The 19586-nt window shown below is 46.2% G+C and overlaps 2 protein-coding genes and 1 pseudogene across 4 annotated transcripts; 1 reads left to right on the forward strand and 2 right to left on the reverse strand.

The window, feature by feature from the left end:
• Positions 1-4135: 4135 nt before the first annotated feature.
• On the reverse strand, positions 4136-7112 carry parietopsin. The gene is given in 9 exon segments (XM_088287318.1): positions 4136-4316; positions 4318-4428; positions 4461-4485; positions 4488-4614; positions 5468-5675; positions 5677-5736; positions 6550-6584; positions 6586-6945; positions 7032-7112. Coding segments are annotated over 9 exon segments (1056 nt in total). The 3' UTR covers positions 4136-4267.
• nt5dc3 (5'-nucleotidase domain containing 3) lies at positions 7084-18553 on the reverse strand. Of its 3 annotated transcripts, none has more exons than XM_088287177.1 (14): positions 18181-18553; positions 17645-17829; positions 16774-16848; positions 16635-16690; positions 15754-15844; positions 15557-15667; positions 12969-13029; positions 12786-12888; positions 12085-12186; positions 11916-11997; positions 11764-11850; positions 9835-9975; positions 9656-9720; positions 7084-8680 (listed from the first exon to the last, which is right to left on the reverse strand). In XM_088287177.1, exons 1-14 carry the CDS (start codon positions 18365-18367, stop codon positions 8416-8418), a joined length of 1611 nt encoding a protein of 536 aa, XP_088143303.1. In that variant the 5' UTR covers positions 18368-18553; the 3' UTR covers positions 7084-8415. The 3 variants fall into 3 exon arrangements, with proteins under 3 accessions (XP_088143303.1, XP_088143302.1, XP_088143304.1); XM_088287176.1 differs by having other exon boundaries at positions 7815-8680; positions 15557-15694; positions 18181-18543; XM_088287178.1 differs by having other exon boundaries at positions 7815-8680; positions 15557-15694; positions 17645-17807; positions 18181-18329.
• A 32-nt stretch (positions 18554-18585) lies between these two features.
• LOC148315912 (signal peptidase complex subunit 3 pseudogene) lies at positions 18586-19461 on the forward strand (annotated as a pseudogene).
• The last annotated feature ends 125 nt before the right edge of the window (positions 19462-19586 follow it).

Below are 19586 nucleotides of genomic sequence, written 5' to 3' on the forward strand. Positions count from 1 at the left end.
AATCAAATAGACTACAACTAATCCAACTTTGTTTTTAGCAAATAATCAGAACTCCACACGTTCCTTAAAAGTCGCGAGACGACACATGTGTTGCGTCACATTTTCTCTGAACGAAAGCCAAAAAGGTTTGGGAAATGAGGACACAACCGGGGACCCTTTGAGGGGAGAAACCATGATTGGTGCATGCGAAACAAGGAGTGTGCAATTTCATTTTTCGGCCGCAGGTGGCATTGAGGGATTTTCTTTTCCTTCGCACAACACTAGAGGGAGCCCGCGTGCCACTCTTTAGGAATGACTGCTCCATTCATTAAATTGGGTTTCTTTTTTTTTTGTCGTCAGTATTTACTCATGATTTATATTTTGTCCATGTCGGCCAGACTTTCCACACTTACGAAATGACAACGGTTCAGGAAAATAAATGAGAATAAAAACTCCACTTAGTTCAAACTGATGTTTTAGCTCATCGTTATTGTAAGATGGAAAATAAATCATCTTACATTATCTGCACCGTTTCACGCCAACACAACACGTTCTGGGCGATCACTAGTTTCAAATGCTTAAACAATCGCTACTTGATGAGGCAGTCATTCACTCGAATAATGTTGCAAATATGACAGCCTGAAAGCCAGACAAACTTCCGACGTGCAAAAAGCCTTCCAATCGTTGCAACGCTTGTCAAGCTAACCGGCGTGTTACGTCATCTTCTCAAACTCAAGCAAAAGTCATAAAATCGTGCGTGCGTGCGTGCGTGTGAATGAGCACGCACTCACCTGGTTTAGGATGTCTGACGCGCTGAGCCGCTCATTATTTTCACCAAACACGTACACGATCTCACGCATTCATTTCCAGGTGGCTCCAATTGCGTCTGATTGCTTGTTTGGCGTAAGGAGAGAAAGAACTTTCTCACTTTCCAGCCTTAAGCAGCGTTGCTGCAATGTCTTCTAAAGCTGTTGTCACCTCTTGAAATTGTTTGACAGCGCGTCAATTTAGCAGAGAACTTTTTCAAGCGGGGGGGGGGGGACACCAACGCGTCGAACGAACAAAGAGGAAATGAGGTCATCTTCCGGCGATGACGTCACACTTTGCCGCCACAGATGGGAACGTTGCAAAAGCTGAACCAGAAACCAAATTTGTGGCTCGCTGCAGACCTTTTTGCGTCCACCACCACAAAAGAAGTGCTCGTTGAAGTTGAACTAAAAATTTGCAATCTTTTGAGTGACAATTGGGTTCAATTGCTCATTTCAAGCTGAAAATTCATAAATGATGTGCTCGGAGAACTGAGAGCAAACGCCATGCAAAATACCGCCCCAATGCCATGCAACAATTTCTTATTTAGGAGCATGTAAAATAATCTCAAATTGACCAGACACACGCAAAAGAAAAAAAAAAAAGCATCACGCATTCACATCCAGTGACATTTCTTGTGGGAATTGGGAATTATTTTCAGTTGGCCTCAAGCGATGTTTGGCCGACGCGCTCGTGTGAAGACAAACGCGCAACTCGTTTCGCCCAATCAATCAATAAATACAACACAAACCAATCCACCCCTTCTGAACTCTCACACACACACGAGACCGCCCTTAGCTTGCAGAACAGCATCGTGATGTGTTTTGATATACCCTATTCAGTATTATTTTCCATTGCACTCTCTTATTTATCTCATTGATATGTTTGTTGTATTGCACTGGAGAGGGGAGCCCTCTAATCTCGTTGCACTCTTGAGTACAATGACAATAAAGGGATTTCTAATTCTAAAAAAAAAAAACTAAACTGGCGCATTTGACGACCGCTGAAGCTGGACCGAAGCGCTTTCCATGTGCCGTCGGAGAAATTGAAAACACATCCGCAGTAGAAACGGGAAGAAGAGCAGAACAGCGACAGTCTCATGTGGAGTCGAAAGCCAAAGAATGAAAATGACGAGTTCTCAAAGTGGACAGGGAAGGGGCGGGGTTGGCCTCAAAGGTCAAAGGTCGCCCCGTAGGGAAGGACCGACAACAGAAAAGGCTGCACTTTGTCCTCGGCACCTCCAGCAGCATTTGGTCCTGACGCAGACCCGAGGTAGCGGGCGGGTGCGTAGGGATGGCGCTCAGAGAGGCACGCTGGGCCGAGTCCCTTTAAAGATTTCAAGACGAACGGCAGTATCTTAAAGCCAACTCGAAAGTGCACCGAGAGACGGACAGACGGATGACGAAGGTTTGGTTGAATCAAGTACGGCTGGGCGGAAGGACAGCTACCAGGTTGCCCACCGGGGCGTTGGTCCACGTGCGCTTGCACGCGGCCAGGATGTCGAAGGCGTTGGCCGCCAGCCCCGACAAGATCTCGCAGTTGGCCGGCTGGAAGGCGTCGCTTGGCTTCGCTTCGACACGTTTGGTCGGCTGCCCCGGAACATGCGGGCGGGATGCTCGCCAAAGTGTCCGCCCCTTGTCATGAACCCCCCCTCGCCCCCCCTCCCCAACAGCGGCGGGCGACGGCCCACTTCTCTGCATTCACGTCAATTAAATCCGCAGGAGGGAAGGGAAAAAAAAACAAAAAAACAAAGCTGCTAATTGAAGAGCGGTTGCGTTGCTGTTTAATCTCGTCAAGTCTTTTTTCTATGACCATCATAAAAAATGATGAGAACATAATTCAAGCCTAATAAAAGGATGTGGCGGTGCAGGAGGCGCTACGCCGTTTACAAATCAAGTATATGGCCTCGGCTTGAACGCGAGCGCTCGGGACAAAGATTTTTTTTGGCCTTCTGAAGGTTTGCAGTGGCATGATAAACGGACGCATGATGGACGGATGGACAAATCGATGGCAGAAGGAATGCCGTGTGGCTCGACTGACACACAGAAAGTGCGGACGGATGGACCGATCCTTTTTTCCAATTCTCGTATTTCAGTCATCAAGGCAACTTGACCGTCGGTTCCCCCAATGAAAGCGAGTCGAGGTGCACATTTCCATTTGAGCGTCCAAAGGTGAGAAGCCGGCCCAGATGGGATTTGTTGAGCGGGCTGAGGAAATGAAGGCCAGCCGGCCGGAGGATTATTGCGTAATCTTGTTTTTGCCGATAAAGCGTGAAATGCTCTTTGCTTCCGACTCGAGGGCAAATCTGGGATTAAATCGACACCATGTATGAGTTTCTCTCGTCCACGTGTGAGGCTCCACACGTTGGTCCCAAAAGTCACCATGTGGGCCATTTGCAGTCGACAGTTTGACTCTTTTATATTTTTCGTTTATTTTTTGTTGGATGTCGTAGCGTTTATTTTGTAGTTTTGGTTAGTGTTTGATTTGTTTGATTCGCTGCGGTATTTTGCACCTGGCGCTTAGACGTGAAATGACGTCTTTGGTAATGAACAGGTGCAGCTAATGTTTGAAAGCAACCGCGATCGAGTCAACAAGTCGTCACCACGTTTCTGTTGAATGCAAAGACTCCCATTTCTTCTTGTCTTGTATTTTTGAACGTTTGTTTCCAAAAATGGGCAAAAGATTTGCGACTGTGTTTGATTTTTGACGGAGATGAAAACCAAATCCATTACATTTGCAACGTAATAGGAATAAAAATGGTCAGAAACTGTTGACTAAACCACAGAAGAAAAAGATTATTTGTTGCGACATGAATCTTTGAAAAGTAAAAGTCTTCAGTACACATTTTAATGACAGAAAACAAGACGAGATGGAATGGACAAAAAGATGTCGGGCTGCAACATTTGGTGCACCGGCACCATTTATCGGATTTTTTTTTTAAATTACACTTCAATGATTTCAAATAGAAAATGAGAACACTCACAAGGAGCCACAACACAAACTCAGACGCTCTCTTGCAGACTAATCAGCCAAACCAACGTTACTCACAAGGCCACGCCCCTTAAAGGCACACATGCAATACACAATTAATACAGGATGTACAATCCAACGCAACTTTATTTCTGTAGCGCATTTCACAACAGCTGGAGCTGCAACAAAGCGCTTTGCTTACGATGACTAGGCTCACTGAAAACAGTTTTTGTCGTTCTTTTGGGTTTTTTGGTTTGCTTTTTTTGAAACGGCTCACAAAAGCGATTGTGTCATTTTGAGGGGCGGGGTCTGATTGGAGTAAATGCAGGTACGATCTTGGAAAGGGAACAAATACGACTGCGGATCACGATTCTTGCACCATCATGGTTGACACGCTCTCGATGTGCAGGTGCGGGTGTACCTAATGAAGTGGCCAATGAGCGTGTCGGACAAGACGAGCTGAGGACTGGTCTCGGATCGCTCGCGTCGATGGCGTTTCCGGGTGGCTTTGTCACAGCGGCAGCACTTTGCCGTGCCTGTTGATCCTGCTCGAGCAGCCTGTTGACGGGCCGCATGCTGATGTCGACCACGGCGGCGTTCCCGCGCGGGATGTAGCGGCCGCACGACAACATCTCCAAAGTGGCGTCTCGAAACCGCCGGGACAAAGAAAAGCAGCGTCGTGCGCATGCCGGGCCAGTCGGTGGATGACGACGGGGTTGTACACGGGGCAAAGTACATGGGCATGGTGGCCAGCAGCGGGGGGACGCGCAGCTGCGGGCGCAGCACCGCCGCCGCCGCCAGGGCGGTGTACGGCAGAAGGAAGGAACGGCCCACTTGCAGCTCCACGCTCTCGTTCAACTGCGAAGGAAACGAATGGATTCTCGATTGTTCTTTGCTCATTTTGCGACGTGAAGACCTGCCGCCTAACTTTGCCGCTCATGATTGTGAAATTGGCGGCAGCGGTCCTGCGGCATTCCGATGACGGGTCAATACGATTGTTTGTCTTGTGTTTGGCAACGTGGGCGCCACGGCGGAAGGCCGACAGCTTTTGCAAATGGCCGGGAAACTTTTGGACTCCGCTTTGCATCTGGATGTTGGATATTTTGCTCTAAATTGACTCCACGTATTTTGCAGCAGGTCGGGCAGCGTAGTTTTATTTGTTTCATTCACAATCTGAATTATTTGCAAAGCAGGTAAAGAAAAAAAACAATCATAATAATTTTCCAGCACGTTGTTGACTGATATTTACTGTCAACTTTAGTTGCCAGCTAAGTCCTGCAATGTATTAGAATGCAAGAAACGGTTGCAAAAAATAATTGTGCAGTGAAAGCATTTCCAGTCATTTGGATTTTTACAGCAATTAAATTTGAGTTCATAATATTTGGCTTGCAACTTTCTTCCTGTCAATTTTTTTTTTTTTTTGGACGATGTAGGTAGAAATCCACATTTTGGATGGAGAGGCGCGTGCAGAAAAATTTGAAGGTGCATTTATTTTATTTTTGGCATAACATATCTTTGATTGTGACGCGACGACGGTGGGAGCGAACAAACGGACCAAGTCGCCGAAGGACCGCATTCCAAATGCGGTAAAAGAATCAAAGCCATTTTTTTCTTTTGTACTTTAGGACATTTGAGAATGTGGACTTTTTTTTCCGCCTTTTGTTTGTGTGCGCACCAGTTGCTCTTGCCATTGGATGGGCGTGTGAGGCACCTTCCGCATGGTGGCCGACACTTTGGAGTAGCAGAAGACGATGACGGCCACGGGGAAGACGAAGCACATGAGCGTGTAGAGGACGAGGTAGCTGTAGTTGCTCCACGACCGCTGCTCCCAGGCCAGCGAGCGGGACGTCTGCACGCCCGCTCCAGCCCAGCAGGGGCGCCACACGCCGACCAGTCCCGTCACGCTGCGCCGCACGCTCGCATACCACCTTGTAACGCTCGTACGACAGCAAGGTCAACGTGCACAGCGACACCGGGCCTGCGGAGACGCAGAGAGACGCGCACGCCCCGTCTCGTCGTGTAACAGATGACGGCGACAACAAGCACTCGCTGACGACGCAGAAGGACAATTTGGGCCCGATTTGGGGTTCTGGCAACTTTCCCGTTTTACTCTCCTCCCGCTCCTAAATAAAAGTCAGGCTTGTACTCGGATACCTTTTCGCAAACCATCTGGGTTATTCCAAAATGACGTTTTGTCGCCATTTGCCCGAAAAGTTCAAGAAACATTTCGGCGGCCTCTATCAACCGTCCACGGAGAAGTCCGGAAGCACCAGGACTCCTCCTGATCTGGTCAATCGGGGCGAGAAAGGAAGGAGGAGGGAAAAAAAGTGGCCCGACGGAAAACACATTGAAATTCATCAAGACTTGCGCTCGCAATGAAGGCCAAAGGCATGTTTGGATGATGAGTCAATGGCAACCTGATTGGACTTTTGCTCGCTCACAGTCACCGTCGTGTCCATTTTGCATGTTGCCATCCATCCATTCAGAAGGCGGGACCGGTTGCCAGCCGATCGCAGCAATTCATTCATTCATTCAATGGAACCGTATGGAAAAAGCACAAGGACTCCAAATTGCGCTGCTTGTATTTTACGTTTCATTTGATGACGACGGCGGGACTGCAGTTGGTCACGCGTGTTAAGTGTTGTTACGTAGCATTTTCAACCATGTCTGATTCCGTTTGACAAGTAAGCAATTGCGCTCGTGGTGATCGAATCAAGTCATAATTAAGTAACAAATATTAAAACGACATCTTTGCATCACGGTGCCATTTGGTGCACGCGCACTCACCAAAGTATATAGTTGAGCGCAAAGCCTTGGAAGACGCATGCAGGCGGCGCGCCCGAGGAAGAAGGAGCCGTGGGAGTTGGTGATGGTGACCAGCAGGTCGGACACGGCCAGGCTGACGATGAACACGTTGATGGGGTGCAGCAGCGACACGGTGATCACCGGCGTGTTGATGAACACGAGGAAGGCCAGCACACGGGGGAAGACCGCCACCGCCACCGAGGCCGAGCGGGCGCCGAGCTCCACGCCGTGCTGCTGCCGTCCATCGTGCGAGTGGCGGCCGTCCGCCCAGCTGCTCCACCTGCGTGATCTTATCAGTTGCGATCTGTCGCGCAATATGACAAATTGGATCCCCAGAGGTTCCGCTGCTATTATGCTGATTGCAAAGTTGGGCCATGTGGCTCCCTAAAACCGACATTTGGTCATTGACATGGAGTGCATCGCAGGAATATTGCATGGGCACAAAAAGCCAAACACGTCTCCATTGGCACATGCCGCAGTCCCAAAATGTTGACGGCACTCAAGTGAAGGGAGGGCCTCATACAACACGTCAACTTGACTTTTAATGTCATAATGGCACATTTGCTCGACTTTCTGCACAACTTCCGATTGTTTACGGGCCCGTTCACGCGCAAGTCTGCTCACGCACGTGCACATAGTCAGAAATTGTGGAGGCAGAAAAAAAAAATCGACTTGCTTGTTTCATTTCTCACTTGATGCCAAGGCAGACAATTTGGAGAAATCATGAAAATGTCACTCGTCTCCTAGAACTATTCCAGTAACAGCCCCAAAACGACCATCGACAAGAACACAAATAAAAGAAGAACAACACGAGGTCATCAGAACACCTTGCAACATATCTTTTCAAGTCGGACCAAAGTAAACATCAGGACGAAGCTCGGTGAGGCCGTCACGGGACCAAATGAAACCCGCCGAAACCAAAACGCGTTCAAAAGGGACAAAAGTGTCGGTTGGACACTTTACAATCCAAAGATGACAAAAAGGCAGAAATAAAAGAGCTCATTGAGGCCGCCTGGCGTGTAAAATGCTGCCGCGGAGGAATATTACAGCAGAAAAACAAACAAACAACAAATTACCACCCGGAGTTAATGTGGCGTTCCCTCACGTTTCGAAATACAACTCGATTCAGAAATCGTCGCGCGCGCACACGTTTGCACTTTTGGGGAGGGCAAACGTTTGTGCTCAAGGGCCGCATTTACATTTTCTAAATGGAAAGAAGAAAAATAAAATTCAAAAAAAGCTCAAATGTGAAATCATTTGGAATTCCTTTCCCGGTTGCATTTTTATTCATGTTCAAATTCTACTCATTTCAAATAAAAGTCCATTTGTTTAGCGCTTAGACATAAGTAACATTTCAACAATGAGAAAAAGTCATCAAAAGTAAATACTATGTAAAATTATGACATTAAAATGATTTTGCTGAAAGTCCAAATCAAGACACCTTCATTTAATTATTTCTGTTTTATAACGATGTCAAACGTTTTTTGCACAAAATTCTAAAATTTCTTTGAAAAACATTTTTCAATTCAGTGACAATGCAAATGTTCAGATGGATTATTTACAATGACTCCAAGTGTGCTTGCGTGGTTTGTAACGTTTCAAAGAAAAAAAAGTTTCTCTAAATTGGCCTTTTGACTGAATTTCTAACGCAAATGCTTGTTGGTCTGATTAAAGAACGGAGCAGGCCGTATGTGGCCCCGGGGCCAGAGTTTGCCCACCCCCGATCAGGTGTCTAAAAGCTACAGATGGCTCACCACGCTCGTTTCAAGTTCCACTGCCAGTATTGAAGATGAATGTCAACTTTCGTTAAGAATGACGGCCGAAGCTTCCAAAAAGAGACGCGTGAGCGCGCCGTTAGCGGCGACTCTTTGGAGCTTGAGCGCGAGGACGACTCGGGTCCGGTCCGGTGGGAGCCTGCCCTTGGACGAAAGGCGACTCGTGCTGCAGGGGGGTTCGTCGCGGGAAGAAGGTGTGCTGGAAGTCGTAGTTGAGCAGGCAGCTGATGGACGCCATGTAGATGTCGGCGAAGCGCGACAACCGGCGCGAGAAGTACGTCGGGTTGTGATACGTGCGGAAGAGACTCCCGAACTGAGGGTTGAACATCTGCTTGGTGTGCGGCCTGCCACAAGCATACGTGAAGAATTGAAGTCCTCATGTCACCGCAAAAAGCGAAATATTGTGGCCAAGAGTTTTGAACTCTTTGAACGCCGTCTACGAGAGCCATCGACGTCAGCAGCCGTCAATGGCATTTTAAAAATGGACCAATTCTGGTTTGATTTTTAGCCGTGAAAGTAAAAAAAATATATATATATATATGTCAAGCTAAGACCAGCAGGTGGCAGCATTGGGCTTCTTTTGGATGAGATCGCATAGCTTGTGAACTATGGCTGATCTCCGGAAAGTTCGACTGTTGCAAGCCGCCTGCGAGAGTGTGACGAGATGATGGAAAAAAAGAGAAGAAGCAACGACGTAAAGTGTACGTCCTTTGTCATTGTTGTCGTGCGAGTTTGATGAGCGCTCCGTTGACTGACAGGGAGCATTTCCAAAATTGAGGAAAGGCGGACGTGACTGCATGAGGACGCGAGCCGCAAATGAGCTCGGAAGGTGCCATCATTCCAACCGGTGGACATCAAGCGTGTGAGCAAAGGATGACAGAATGAGAACCAGAATTTGGAAAGAGACAGCTGACGAACTTGGCGCAGTTAGGCCACAATTTGGGAATGGATTGCGGGCGCTCGGGCTAACGCGTCTGCTTGCCGTGTTGCTCAAGCTTCCGCAAAAGCCGGCCTCATTTGCGAGTGGCCACACGGCAACGAGATCGACTCTGGAAATAATGAGCCGTAGAGAATACTTAAGAACAACCAAAGGCTGCCCTCGCTAGCATTCAAGCTGGCGTCGTGCGCTGAATAATACGGTGAGCCTTGTGTGTTAAATACAGAAATAGCGCCCATCACTGAGGCGGCACTTGAACGCGCGCTGCGCTTTATGCCGGTGAAAATACACAACGTGTCATTTCTCACTCGGAATGTGAATATTGAAAATTGTTGCTTGACTCACGTACAAGCAATCGGGAATGGAGTCAAAGTTTCGGTACCTCATGGCTTGGCGCTCTCGTATCCACTCCTCCACCACGGCCTGAGAGGCGGCATCTCGGTGGACCTGTGGACGCACGTGACTTGGCCCAGTGCTCATTTCATTCAAAAAACAAACAAAACTGCTCCATTTCTTTTTCATAATTCAATATTTTGGTCACTTTTGCTTTTCCAAGCTGACCTGCATCTGCTCAATGAGGCCGGTGAGCGCTTGCATCCAGCTGATGGTGTGCACGTACTCCTGCGTGTTCATGATCTTGATTTCCTTCCTCAGCTCGGGGATGATGGCGCCGGTCCTCCAGCCGTGCTTCAGGGTCAAATCCTGGCCAGGAAGAGATGAGTTGGTCGGCTGTCCGATCCGGTTTCAGACTCGGCGTGTTGCCACGTCAGCCTCGTGCGTGTCCACAACATGACGTTGTCAATGACCGCATTTTAAGAGCCGTCGTGATGTCCGCACATTTTGATCATTGTTTTAAAATGTTTTCAATGATGTTTTCTGCTGTGCTCGTTTCAATCGTGAAGTGCTCTGATGCACTGGAACAGTCGCATGCTGTTACATCAACTTTTTCAAAGTTTCCCCAATTACAACATGACGACGGCAAGATGACGAGTCGCCGCGAGAGGGCTCGCGTACCAAAAGCGCAGCCTGCCGTCGCTTAACAAATGGATGTGACAAGAAACCATCCGGCATTCCGACTCCTTGCAATGTGGAGAGCTCAAGTTTTTCCGCATGGAACCGGGGAACGGGGGAATTGGTCATGTGCAGTGTGCGGTCATGATCTCCGTTGCTATAAAATCCATACACGGGTAAGCGGCGGTAGACACACACACACACACACACACCATGCTCCATCTTCCTAAACAAGTGAGGTGACGTTGTTGACAGCGGCCACCGGCAGGCATCGTGCCGGAGATGTTAACTGCGCCTTTCATTAACATCACTTGGAGCTGATCACACGCTCGTTCACAGATTAAAAATACTGTTGTGGCTGCAAAACTTATGATGGACACTTTCTGCTCAAAGACAGCTGCTGGCCATCTGCCAGCATGCTGGTTCAAATAAGTTGCAATTGGCACATGTACATGCCAGAAAATTCTGTTTATAAATTATATATATACGCACATATATATATTAGGGCTGTCAAAATTAAAGCATTAATTTAGGTGATTAATCCCCCAAAATTTAACTCAGTTAAATATTTTTAACTCAATTAACTCAGTTTGATTTACTTAGCATACTTTGCAAATATTGTGCCATATTAGCTGTACATCTTTAGCATGCTTCAGAACAAAACATCGTGTTCAAGTTACCACTGGGCCTTGCAAACCAACACTGCTGGAGTGTGGCGCTTGTGGGAAGTTTTGAGAAATGTTTCCAGGTAAAATAAAGATGTCGCCATTTCGATCATATTCAAGAATCCAAGAAAGCTATTAGAACAGCCTTTGAATTAAATATACTTTGTATTGGGTGATTTTGCATCAATTCCAAAATATTATTCAAGTAAATTTCTGTTACAAGCATTGCAAAAAATTGTAGTTGAAAAATGTGATTAATTGTGACTAATCATGGAATTTTTTGTGATTAATTAGTTAAAAAAATTAATCACTTGACAGCACTAATATATATATATATATATATATATATATAAATAAATAAATGGTGACTTGAAGTGGTGCCATTTAATTGTTGTGCAAACACGCCCCCTGGTGGCTGCAACTGTTGGGTCTGTCGCCTCTCACCATTTGTGGAGAAGAAAAAAATCACAAATTGTCACAGAAGATTGACTCGACTGGGAAAGAGCACCTGCTCTGAAACGTCTACACATTGACCTTTGACCTCGCCTTATGACTGCGAGCGAGCGCCGTTTGCTGGCAGAGAACGCAACTTTGCTCGCTTCAGCTCAATGAAGCGACAGTTTGGCTTTTAGCGAACAATTCTTCCACAAAGACGCTTTAAACTTTTTATGGCCACTTTGAGCCTAAAAGGCTGATTTTCACGACTTGCAGGCGAGTGTGGAACACATCCCACTAAGCCACCCCCACCCCTCCCCTCCCCAACGCTGCCTTCAAGTCAACCAACTTTGTCGCAATGTGTCGAGGTGTTTCTTACTGCCAAGTCGCTGTAGATGTGGTCACCAAAGTAGAGCACTTTGGATCCTCGCCAGCCAGTCAGTCTGAGGAACTCGTAGAGGTTTCCCTTGAGGTGATTGAAACAGGATTGGTGTTTAAAAGCGCTTCATGGCATTGTTTTCAAGTCTTCACCTGTTTGTAGATTTGCCCTTTTTCCAACTTGTGAATTCGGTCCCACAGTAGGGCACCTCTGTCGGTAACACGCCTGAAAGGCCTGCAGAGCACAAATTTGGCGGACTTTTAATCATGAAGACGTCCGCATTTGGGCCGCAGAAGAAAAAACGACAGCGCGCGCACTTACTTTCTCCTGTCGTTGAAGAAACTGGGTTTGTCGGCCTGAACGATAACGACGTCAAACAAGTCCCTCCAGTCCCTGCCGACGATGTAGCTCATGCCTCGATCTCTAAGGGGGCAACGACAACAAATGTTCCGGTTTTTTTTCAAGTCGGGAATGTCATCAGACATTTTGATCAAATATCACGCAACATCTCGCAATATTCAGACAGTGGTGCCTTGACCAAGTTACAACTTTCGAGTTTTTCAAATGACGAGGCCTCACTTGGTCCATTTTGGGCTTTGTGTTGCCAAGGAAACCGCTTCAGGAATGCCACCGCTTGAGTGAGGCGCTAAAAAGCACACCAAATGACGGGGGCGGGGCCCAATGTGACAAAACTGGACAATTGCAGGAAAAAAGAAAAACACGTGACCAAATTGGGGGCATCGTAAAAACTCGGTCAGATGTTCTTTTTGGAAAATCACATTCTGAAGCTTTGGGACTCCCGTCCATTGGCCATCGCTCGCAAGGAGCTCGCGCTCAGACGTTTGCGCGCAGATTGGCCACGTAAAGGCAAACGTCAACATCCGCGCAAAATTCTCTTCTTGTGTTTTCAATTCGGAGTCACGTGACCACTATCATGGGAATATAAAACGCCGATGCTTTATTATGATTAGAAATGTGGCCTGAGGGTGAGTTTGTCAGACAATCGTCGCATGAAGACTTACACAAAGTCGAAGGGGCTGTTTGTGATGAGGAACATCTTCTTGCCGTGCTCGTACAATTTCTTCAGCACGGCGTGGCTCTGCTCGCCGTAGCAAACGTATTTGCCTGCAAACACAAAGATTGCTTCTTTGACAACGTTGGGGCTCTCTTTGACGAGCCACGTGCAGTTCAAGACGTGCCGTTACCGATATCGGCCTCCACCGCTCGGTACATGATGCCCTTGACGTGAACATCTCTGATGGCTTCCTGTGAGGAGGAAAAGGCAAAAGCGTCAACGCCATGTCGAGAAACGAGGATGGAGATGACCAACGGAAACTTCAAAGCTCTCCTGGCATCCCGCAAGGAGGCTTTTGGAAAGGCTGCGCCAACTTTTCTCATTTGGGACATGAAATTGAAAAGGGGTGAAAATGTTTCATGGCGAGAGGTCACTGGGACAGGGAGCGGTGTTTAGGTCAGGGCTCTAAAGTTGCTCGGCACCAAACCGATTCAAATCTGACTTGCGTCCAAATAAGAAGCTGGGAACACACAGACGAGAAGGACCGAATTGAGTGTTTTTCCTTCCGTCCGATCAAACGTAGGGAAAAAGAAATACAGACGCCAAGTGCCGATCGTCCATGAGCGGGTTTGCTAAGCGTGAATTGTCTGCTCGGAAAACTCTACGTCAACAATCGCAAACGTTAAAACGTCTTCTGGGGCCTCTTTCTCCGTTTTGGCATTTTCCCGCAGTGCGGCACCATGCTGCCTCCCACAGGTCTGTCTGGGTACTACAAAGGCCGTCTGCTTTGGGGCATGGCTTGCCGTTGGGTTATGCACGTCACAAAGGAGTACGGCACGCACGCACAAGCCGTCAGAACACAAGGACGATTTTGTTCCTGATGCGAGGGCGAGCTCGCGTTTGATCTCTTTCAATGCCAGCAGCCGTTAAAAATAAATCCGAGCCTTTTGAATGCCAGCCAATGTGGAGCATTCTGACTGATCTTTCAAGGCTCACGGAACAATTATCGTACTTTCTGGCAATGGAAACGCAGCGACTACCGAATCAATCTTCTTTGATGGCAAAAATAAATAAGTAAATAAAAAGCCTGCTTCATTCTGATTCCATTTTGGACAGAATTGGAAGCCCAACATCGGCTGCTTTCAAGTTTTAACTCAAAAAGGTGTTAAAATGAGTTTTCTTTTTTTAAGAATCTTTTGGTCGACAGGCTGGCCTGTGATTTGGCGTCAAAAACGGTGACCTTGAGACGTCGCTATTGAAACATTGCGGGTGCGCTCGTGTGCGTGTGCGTGAAAGCGTTTAATGACAGCGATCCGTCAAGGATAACTGACTGTCACTCAGAACGAAGGGATGCATGGCCATGACAGCCCGCTTCAGAAGACCCAACGGTGTTGGGCCGTGACTGCCGTTCGCTTCTTTCTGGCGTCCGGCAGCACACATGTCCACATTTATAATTAGACGCTGGGCTCAGAGGCTCAAATTAGCTGCTCGGCGTATCACACACACGTCACTCAACAACAGTTGCGTGAATGACTCAATTTGGAATGCGCGTACATGCTGGCCATAAAGCACAGCAGCACCGCTTTTGCCAAAAGTGATTTAACAGCAGATGCGGCCCAAGGCGGAAGAAAAGTGAGCGCCCCACGGGTGCCCAGTTGACAAAATAAGTCAGGGGGGCTCCTCGGAGGAGGGGGTGGGGGTGATGACTGCAGTGAACCTTTGCGACAAAAATGCACCAGGAATCAACGCAATTGCCTATAAATGCCACAAGGTGGCAGCAAAGCGACAATTTCAAATTAGACGCGCCTTTGAGAACAAAAACATGTTCACGTAAAAATGTTTTTCATTGGTTTGATTTCTTCCTTACCAAAGCTCTTGCACGTTTGCACGTAGCTTCAAGACCCACTGCAATTACTCAACTTAACTTTATTTGTTTTAAGCATCATCATTAAGTATGCGCTGTGCACGTTATTGTTTATTTTATTTCACACTCTGTTGCTAAACATTTTGTTATTCTTCTATACTGCATCTAAGTGATTTTAGGTGTGGTGGCACGTTGCTGATCTTGCACAACAAATCTTTTTTGCACCAAACCAAATAACCCAGATGACATTTTGACAGGATTTGACAGTGACAGCTGATTGGTTGAAGGCGCGAGCGTGAGGCTCTAGCACGCGTGGCCGCCATCATACTACTTTCCTTCAAGACAAAAATCTATTAAAACAAAAAAAAAAAGGGTTGATTGTGTAACAAAAATATTTCCGATCAGGTCGATTTTGAGATGAGCAAGATGAATCGCGTATGAGCAACGACCGGTCAAGTTGTTTCACCAATCGACTCTCGGCTCGTCTGCAATGCGTGACATCGGACCAAGTTGGGGGGGCGACACTCGTCCGTATGGTAGCCCGGTCGCCATGGAAAGGGTGTCCAACTGCCGTCGTCGAGGGCCTCCCCAATCCTGCATGTTTTCGATGTTTCCCTCCTCCAGCACTCCTGATTGAAACGATCAGGATCGTCATCTGGGTTCTGCCGAGCTTGCAGATGAGCTGATCGTTTGAATGGGGGAAAACATCGAAAACATTGCGACTAGGGCCCCTCGGGACGGGACTCGGGCCCCCACGACATAAACATTCTACATTGGTGGACGTCGGTCGGCTCTCGCAGGGTCATTTCTCAAAGGTATTCTTCTCATTCTAATTCAACAAGGAACGCCTCAAACCAGAAGTTTGCTTTGCTTCGACACGGGCTGACGGCGTCCAAGTGTGCAAGACCGTTCACCTTGACGTCTTTGTACAGGTGCACGGGCTCGTAGTCGATGTTGTGCTTCATGAAGAAGTCGTTGACGCAGGACAAGAGGCTCATCTCTGGCAACGAGAAGATGTCCATGAACTGTTTCATGGAGTGGCCGTGAGAACTCTGCAGGAGAGAGAAGAACGCCAATGCGGGCGCGGCACGTGGGATGCCATGGGTTTTACCTTGCCGTAGAAGTCGCTCATAATCTCAAGAGGGACATGGCAGCCGTCGTACATGGCGATGACTTCCTCGTCGGGGACTGGATGAAGGCCCCTTAGACCCACAAAAGCAGCCATTTGTTATTTACTCCATAAAAAAAAACTCAATTTCACATCTAACTAAGGCAAGACACTACAAAAATGAACAAAAACAAGTTTGGGAATATCCAAATACAATGAAGTCATTTCAATGGAAGTAAAAACCAAACTTGGGCTAAGATTTTAAAGATGCTAAAAAATATTCTGTACATTGAAAAATAAAATGCAGGAAAGAAACATCAAACACAAACAGCATTTATATAAAAAAAAAATTTAAATTACACAAAGTGAAAGAAAGTCAACGCGATTCCAAAGAAGTAATACAGAAGAAAAAGAAACTAAATGCCAGGGACAACGGTCACCCTACAAATCAATTCAGATTAAATAACGACAACAAAAAGCCATAGGCAATAAAAAAATAAATAAATAATACATTGTTATGTGTTAGTAACAGACAAACTCTCTTTCTAAAATATGAAGAATTATCTTGATTTTATTAAATTTCACATTCATTAAATGATGAAATGCCATTTGTCCCTTCTGAGATTCTTACGCCACCAAAACGCTTGTTTTTTTTCTTTTTTAAGTCAAATGATTTTTATGCTGTGAAAACAAACAGAATAAAATAAAGAAAAAAAATAGACATTTAGGTTTACAATCTACCGAAATGGTCCAATAAATATGTGATTCAAAACTCAAGGTTTTTAAAAAATAATAATAATAATCATGAACATTCTAACAAGCTGCCGGAAGTTTTTGGATGATTTTTGTGACGCTCCCGAATTTGTGTATTGCGATTACTGCACCTGTAGACGGTCCCCAGCTGGATGTAGTGGAAGGCGTCAATCTTCATCAGCAGTGCCTAGCACAACAACGGCTGCATTCACTCGAGCAAATCATCCATTTGAAGCAGACGAAGCAGATCAAGCCGTCAACACTTCTTACTTTCTGAACATCATAGTGAAGGCCCCTCACAGCAAAATTGGGAATGTACTCATAGGCCCGAAGACTTTCTGGATACTGAAAGAAAATCACAGCATCATCAACCACATAAGGGCACTGATTGCAAGTCATATTTTTCTTTAGATTAGTTTATTTGAAAGGCGATGGGGCAATTTCGCATCACACGTGAAAAATCACAGTTGGAAAAAAAACAGACAGAATTAGCAAAAAGCTATTTTTTTTTTTTTTTTTTACAATTACAAGGAGTCCATAAAAAGAGCAAGACACTAAGTCCTTCAAACATTTTACATTCTAACAATAAATTAAATAATTCTTAACAAGTAACAATATGTTAGCATTAAGATAGCTAGCTTTCCTTAGACCAAATGACCAAGTTTGGTTGCACATGATCCGACTCAAATACACAATAATTTTAATTTCTTGCGTGCTCTATTTGTTTTAGCACAATGCTAATTTCTGTGAGCTAGTCTATTACATTTTGCATTATGTATTAAATTAACTGACTCTCAGTATACCAAATTACATAATTTGGTTGAACATTTTAGTCTTTAAATGTAAAAAAAATGAAATAATTTTTTGTTGATGTGTCACTTCTACAATTAACTTCACGCTTGGCCTCTATTTGGAGAACAGGTGCTCAGGAATCCATTGAAAGTGTGTTTGAAAAAGTTTCCGTTTGTTTTAATAGTCAAACGTGTTTACAAATGTGTGGAGGGCTACATTCACTGAAAATAAACTTTTAGATGGCTTCTCAGTCGTATAGAGTTTCGCCTATTGCGGGTGGGTTGAGAGAAAAGCAAATGTAGCAGGTTGTTGAGAGGACACACACGCACGCACGCACGCACGCACGCACCCTGTGCTTGCTGATGAGGATGTCCCGTGCTATGTTGAAGATGAGCGTGTGGAGGTGACTGGAGTAGAAGGCCAGCGTGTAGTCATAGTCGAAGCCGTAGACCTCGGTGTCCCTTAGACTCATCTCATTGTTGGCGAAGATGCTATCGGGGTCCACGGAGGCGCTGGAGACGGACGGCATGACATCTGACCCGAGAGGCATAATGACGTCATAAAATAAGGACAAGAACACATGCGTGTGTGTGTGTGTGTTCACCTATGAATGGATTTCTTAATTGGACCTAAAGGGACAGCTGGTAGCTGTGGCAAGCACTTTCTTACAGCTCCAGCTATTGTGAAATGCGCGATATAAATCAAATTGTATTGTATTGTATTGTTGTTCATTAAATAAATAGTACCGACCAAAGACTTTTTTCTCAGTCCTGTATTTTATGGAACAATCGCTTTATGCAATTGAATGCCTCCCTCGACTTGGTATTCTCTGCCGTTAAGTAAACATGCCCAGGTGAAGCGCCATCGGGGATTCAACTCTCCTACCTTGAGTGTGTCTTTTCGTGTGGTTGTAAACAGACCACAAGCTGTCTGGCGAGCTGCTGCACGCGCGCGATGCGGAGTCAGTCCGAAGAAGGGACAAATGGTGGGAAGCTTTCAAGACGTGACGACGTAGCAGCGTGACCTTCCACGGCGTCAGGATACACGACAGGGGCGCCGACAAGGGCGCCATTGTTGTTGCTCTCAAGGAGAAAGCGCAGACTGCTCAGTTGCAAACGCAACAGCAGAAGCAACAGCGCGGATGACAGTCGAGACCTTCAACGGCGTGGCGTCACTTCCGTGTTTGGCGAACCCACAGCCAATCAGCAAGTCGCTTCCGGCTACCAGCAGAAATAAAAGTATACCGAATAAGATAACCATTTGATGTCTGAGTTAAGGCTTGAAGTCTTACAAAAGAAAAAATACAATATATCGACCAAATGACGACACTCAATACCGTAAACGTCACTTCCGCGTTTGAAGAGTCTCCAGCCAATCAGCGACCCACACTTTCGAGACCGAACATAGCGGTGACACATGAAAGCTACAAACAGCGCTCATTAGATTCGTTGGTATTGTTTTCACCGGTGGCGTTCACCTGTTGCAAACCATGAACACCCTTTTATTGAGAGCCACTGGCTTTTTTGACTTCTCTTCAAACGTCATGGTCGTCGTAATTTTCTGCTGCTTCCTCAGTACAGCGACGGAGAAGAAAAGTGTTCCTGTGGACATCCGTGTGAGCAAAGTGATGCTGAGGAGTGTCGAGAACTTGACGGGACCCGGAGAACACAACGATCTGGTTTACATGGAGCTTGACATCAATGCTGATTTTGAGCCAATATTCAACTGGAATGTCGGGCAGCTCTTTCTCTATTTGACTGCTGAGTACTCGACACCCAAAAATGCTTTGAACCAGGTGATGCTGTGGGATACGGTCGTCTTCCGCGAGGGAAACAACAAACTGCAGCTCAGAGACATGAAAACCAAATACTTCTTCTGTGACGATGGAAACGGTCTGAGAGGCAACAAGAACGTTACTCTAACGCTGTCGTGGAATCTCGTTCCTGTCGCTGGAGCTCTGAGCTATGCAGAGGGGAATGGCTTCAACAGCGTTCCCTTTCCGGAGAAATATGAGGCTCTCACAAGCTACTCGAATCGAACTGAATTAGTGATTTATCGTTGACTCCACATTATTTATTGACTGGCCTTATGCAAGTCAACCACACTGATGTGTTAATTTATCACTTTTGTGTGGAATAAAAGGAAACTGGATCAAGAAATAAAGTGCATCTTGTGGATATTCTTGAGTACATGAGTAGTTACGTTTCATGAAGGGTTCTTTGAAAGCGCGATTCTTTGAAGTGGTGGCAGAAATGTAAGTCTAGTAGTACTGTGCTAATATATGCGTTGAA

The sequence above is a fragment of the Idiotropiscis lumnitzeri genome, unplaced genomic scaffold (genome assembly GCF_059441095.1).
Source record: "Idiotropiscis lumnitzeri isolate Australia: NSW breed Sydney's pygmy pipehorse unplaced genomic scaffold, RoL_Ilum_1.0 HiC_scaffold_35, whole genome shotgun sequence".
Classification (NCBI taxonomy): Eukaryota; Metazoa; Chordata; class Actinopteri; order Syngnathiformes; family Syngnathidae; genus Idiotropiscis; species Idiotropiscis lumnitzeri.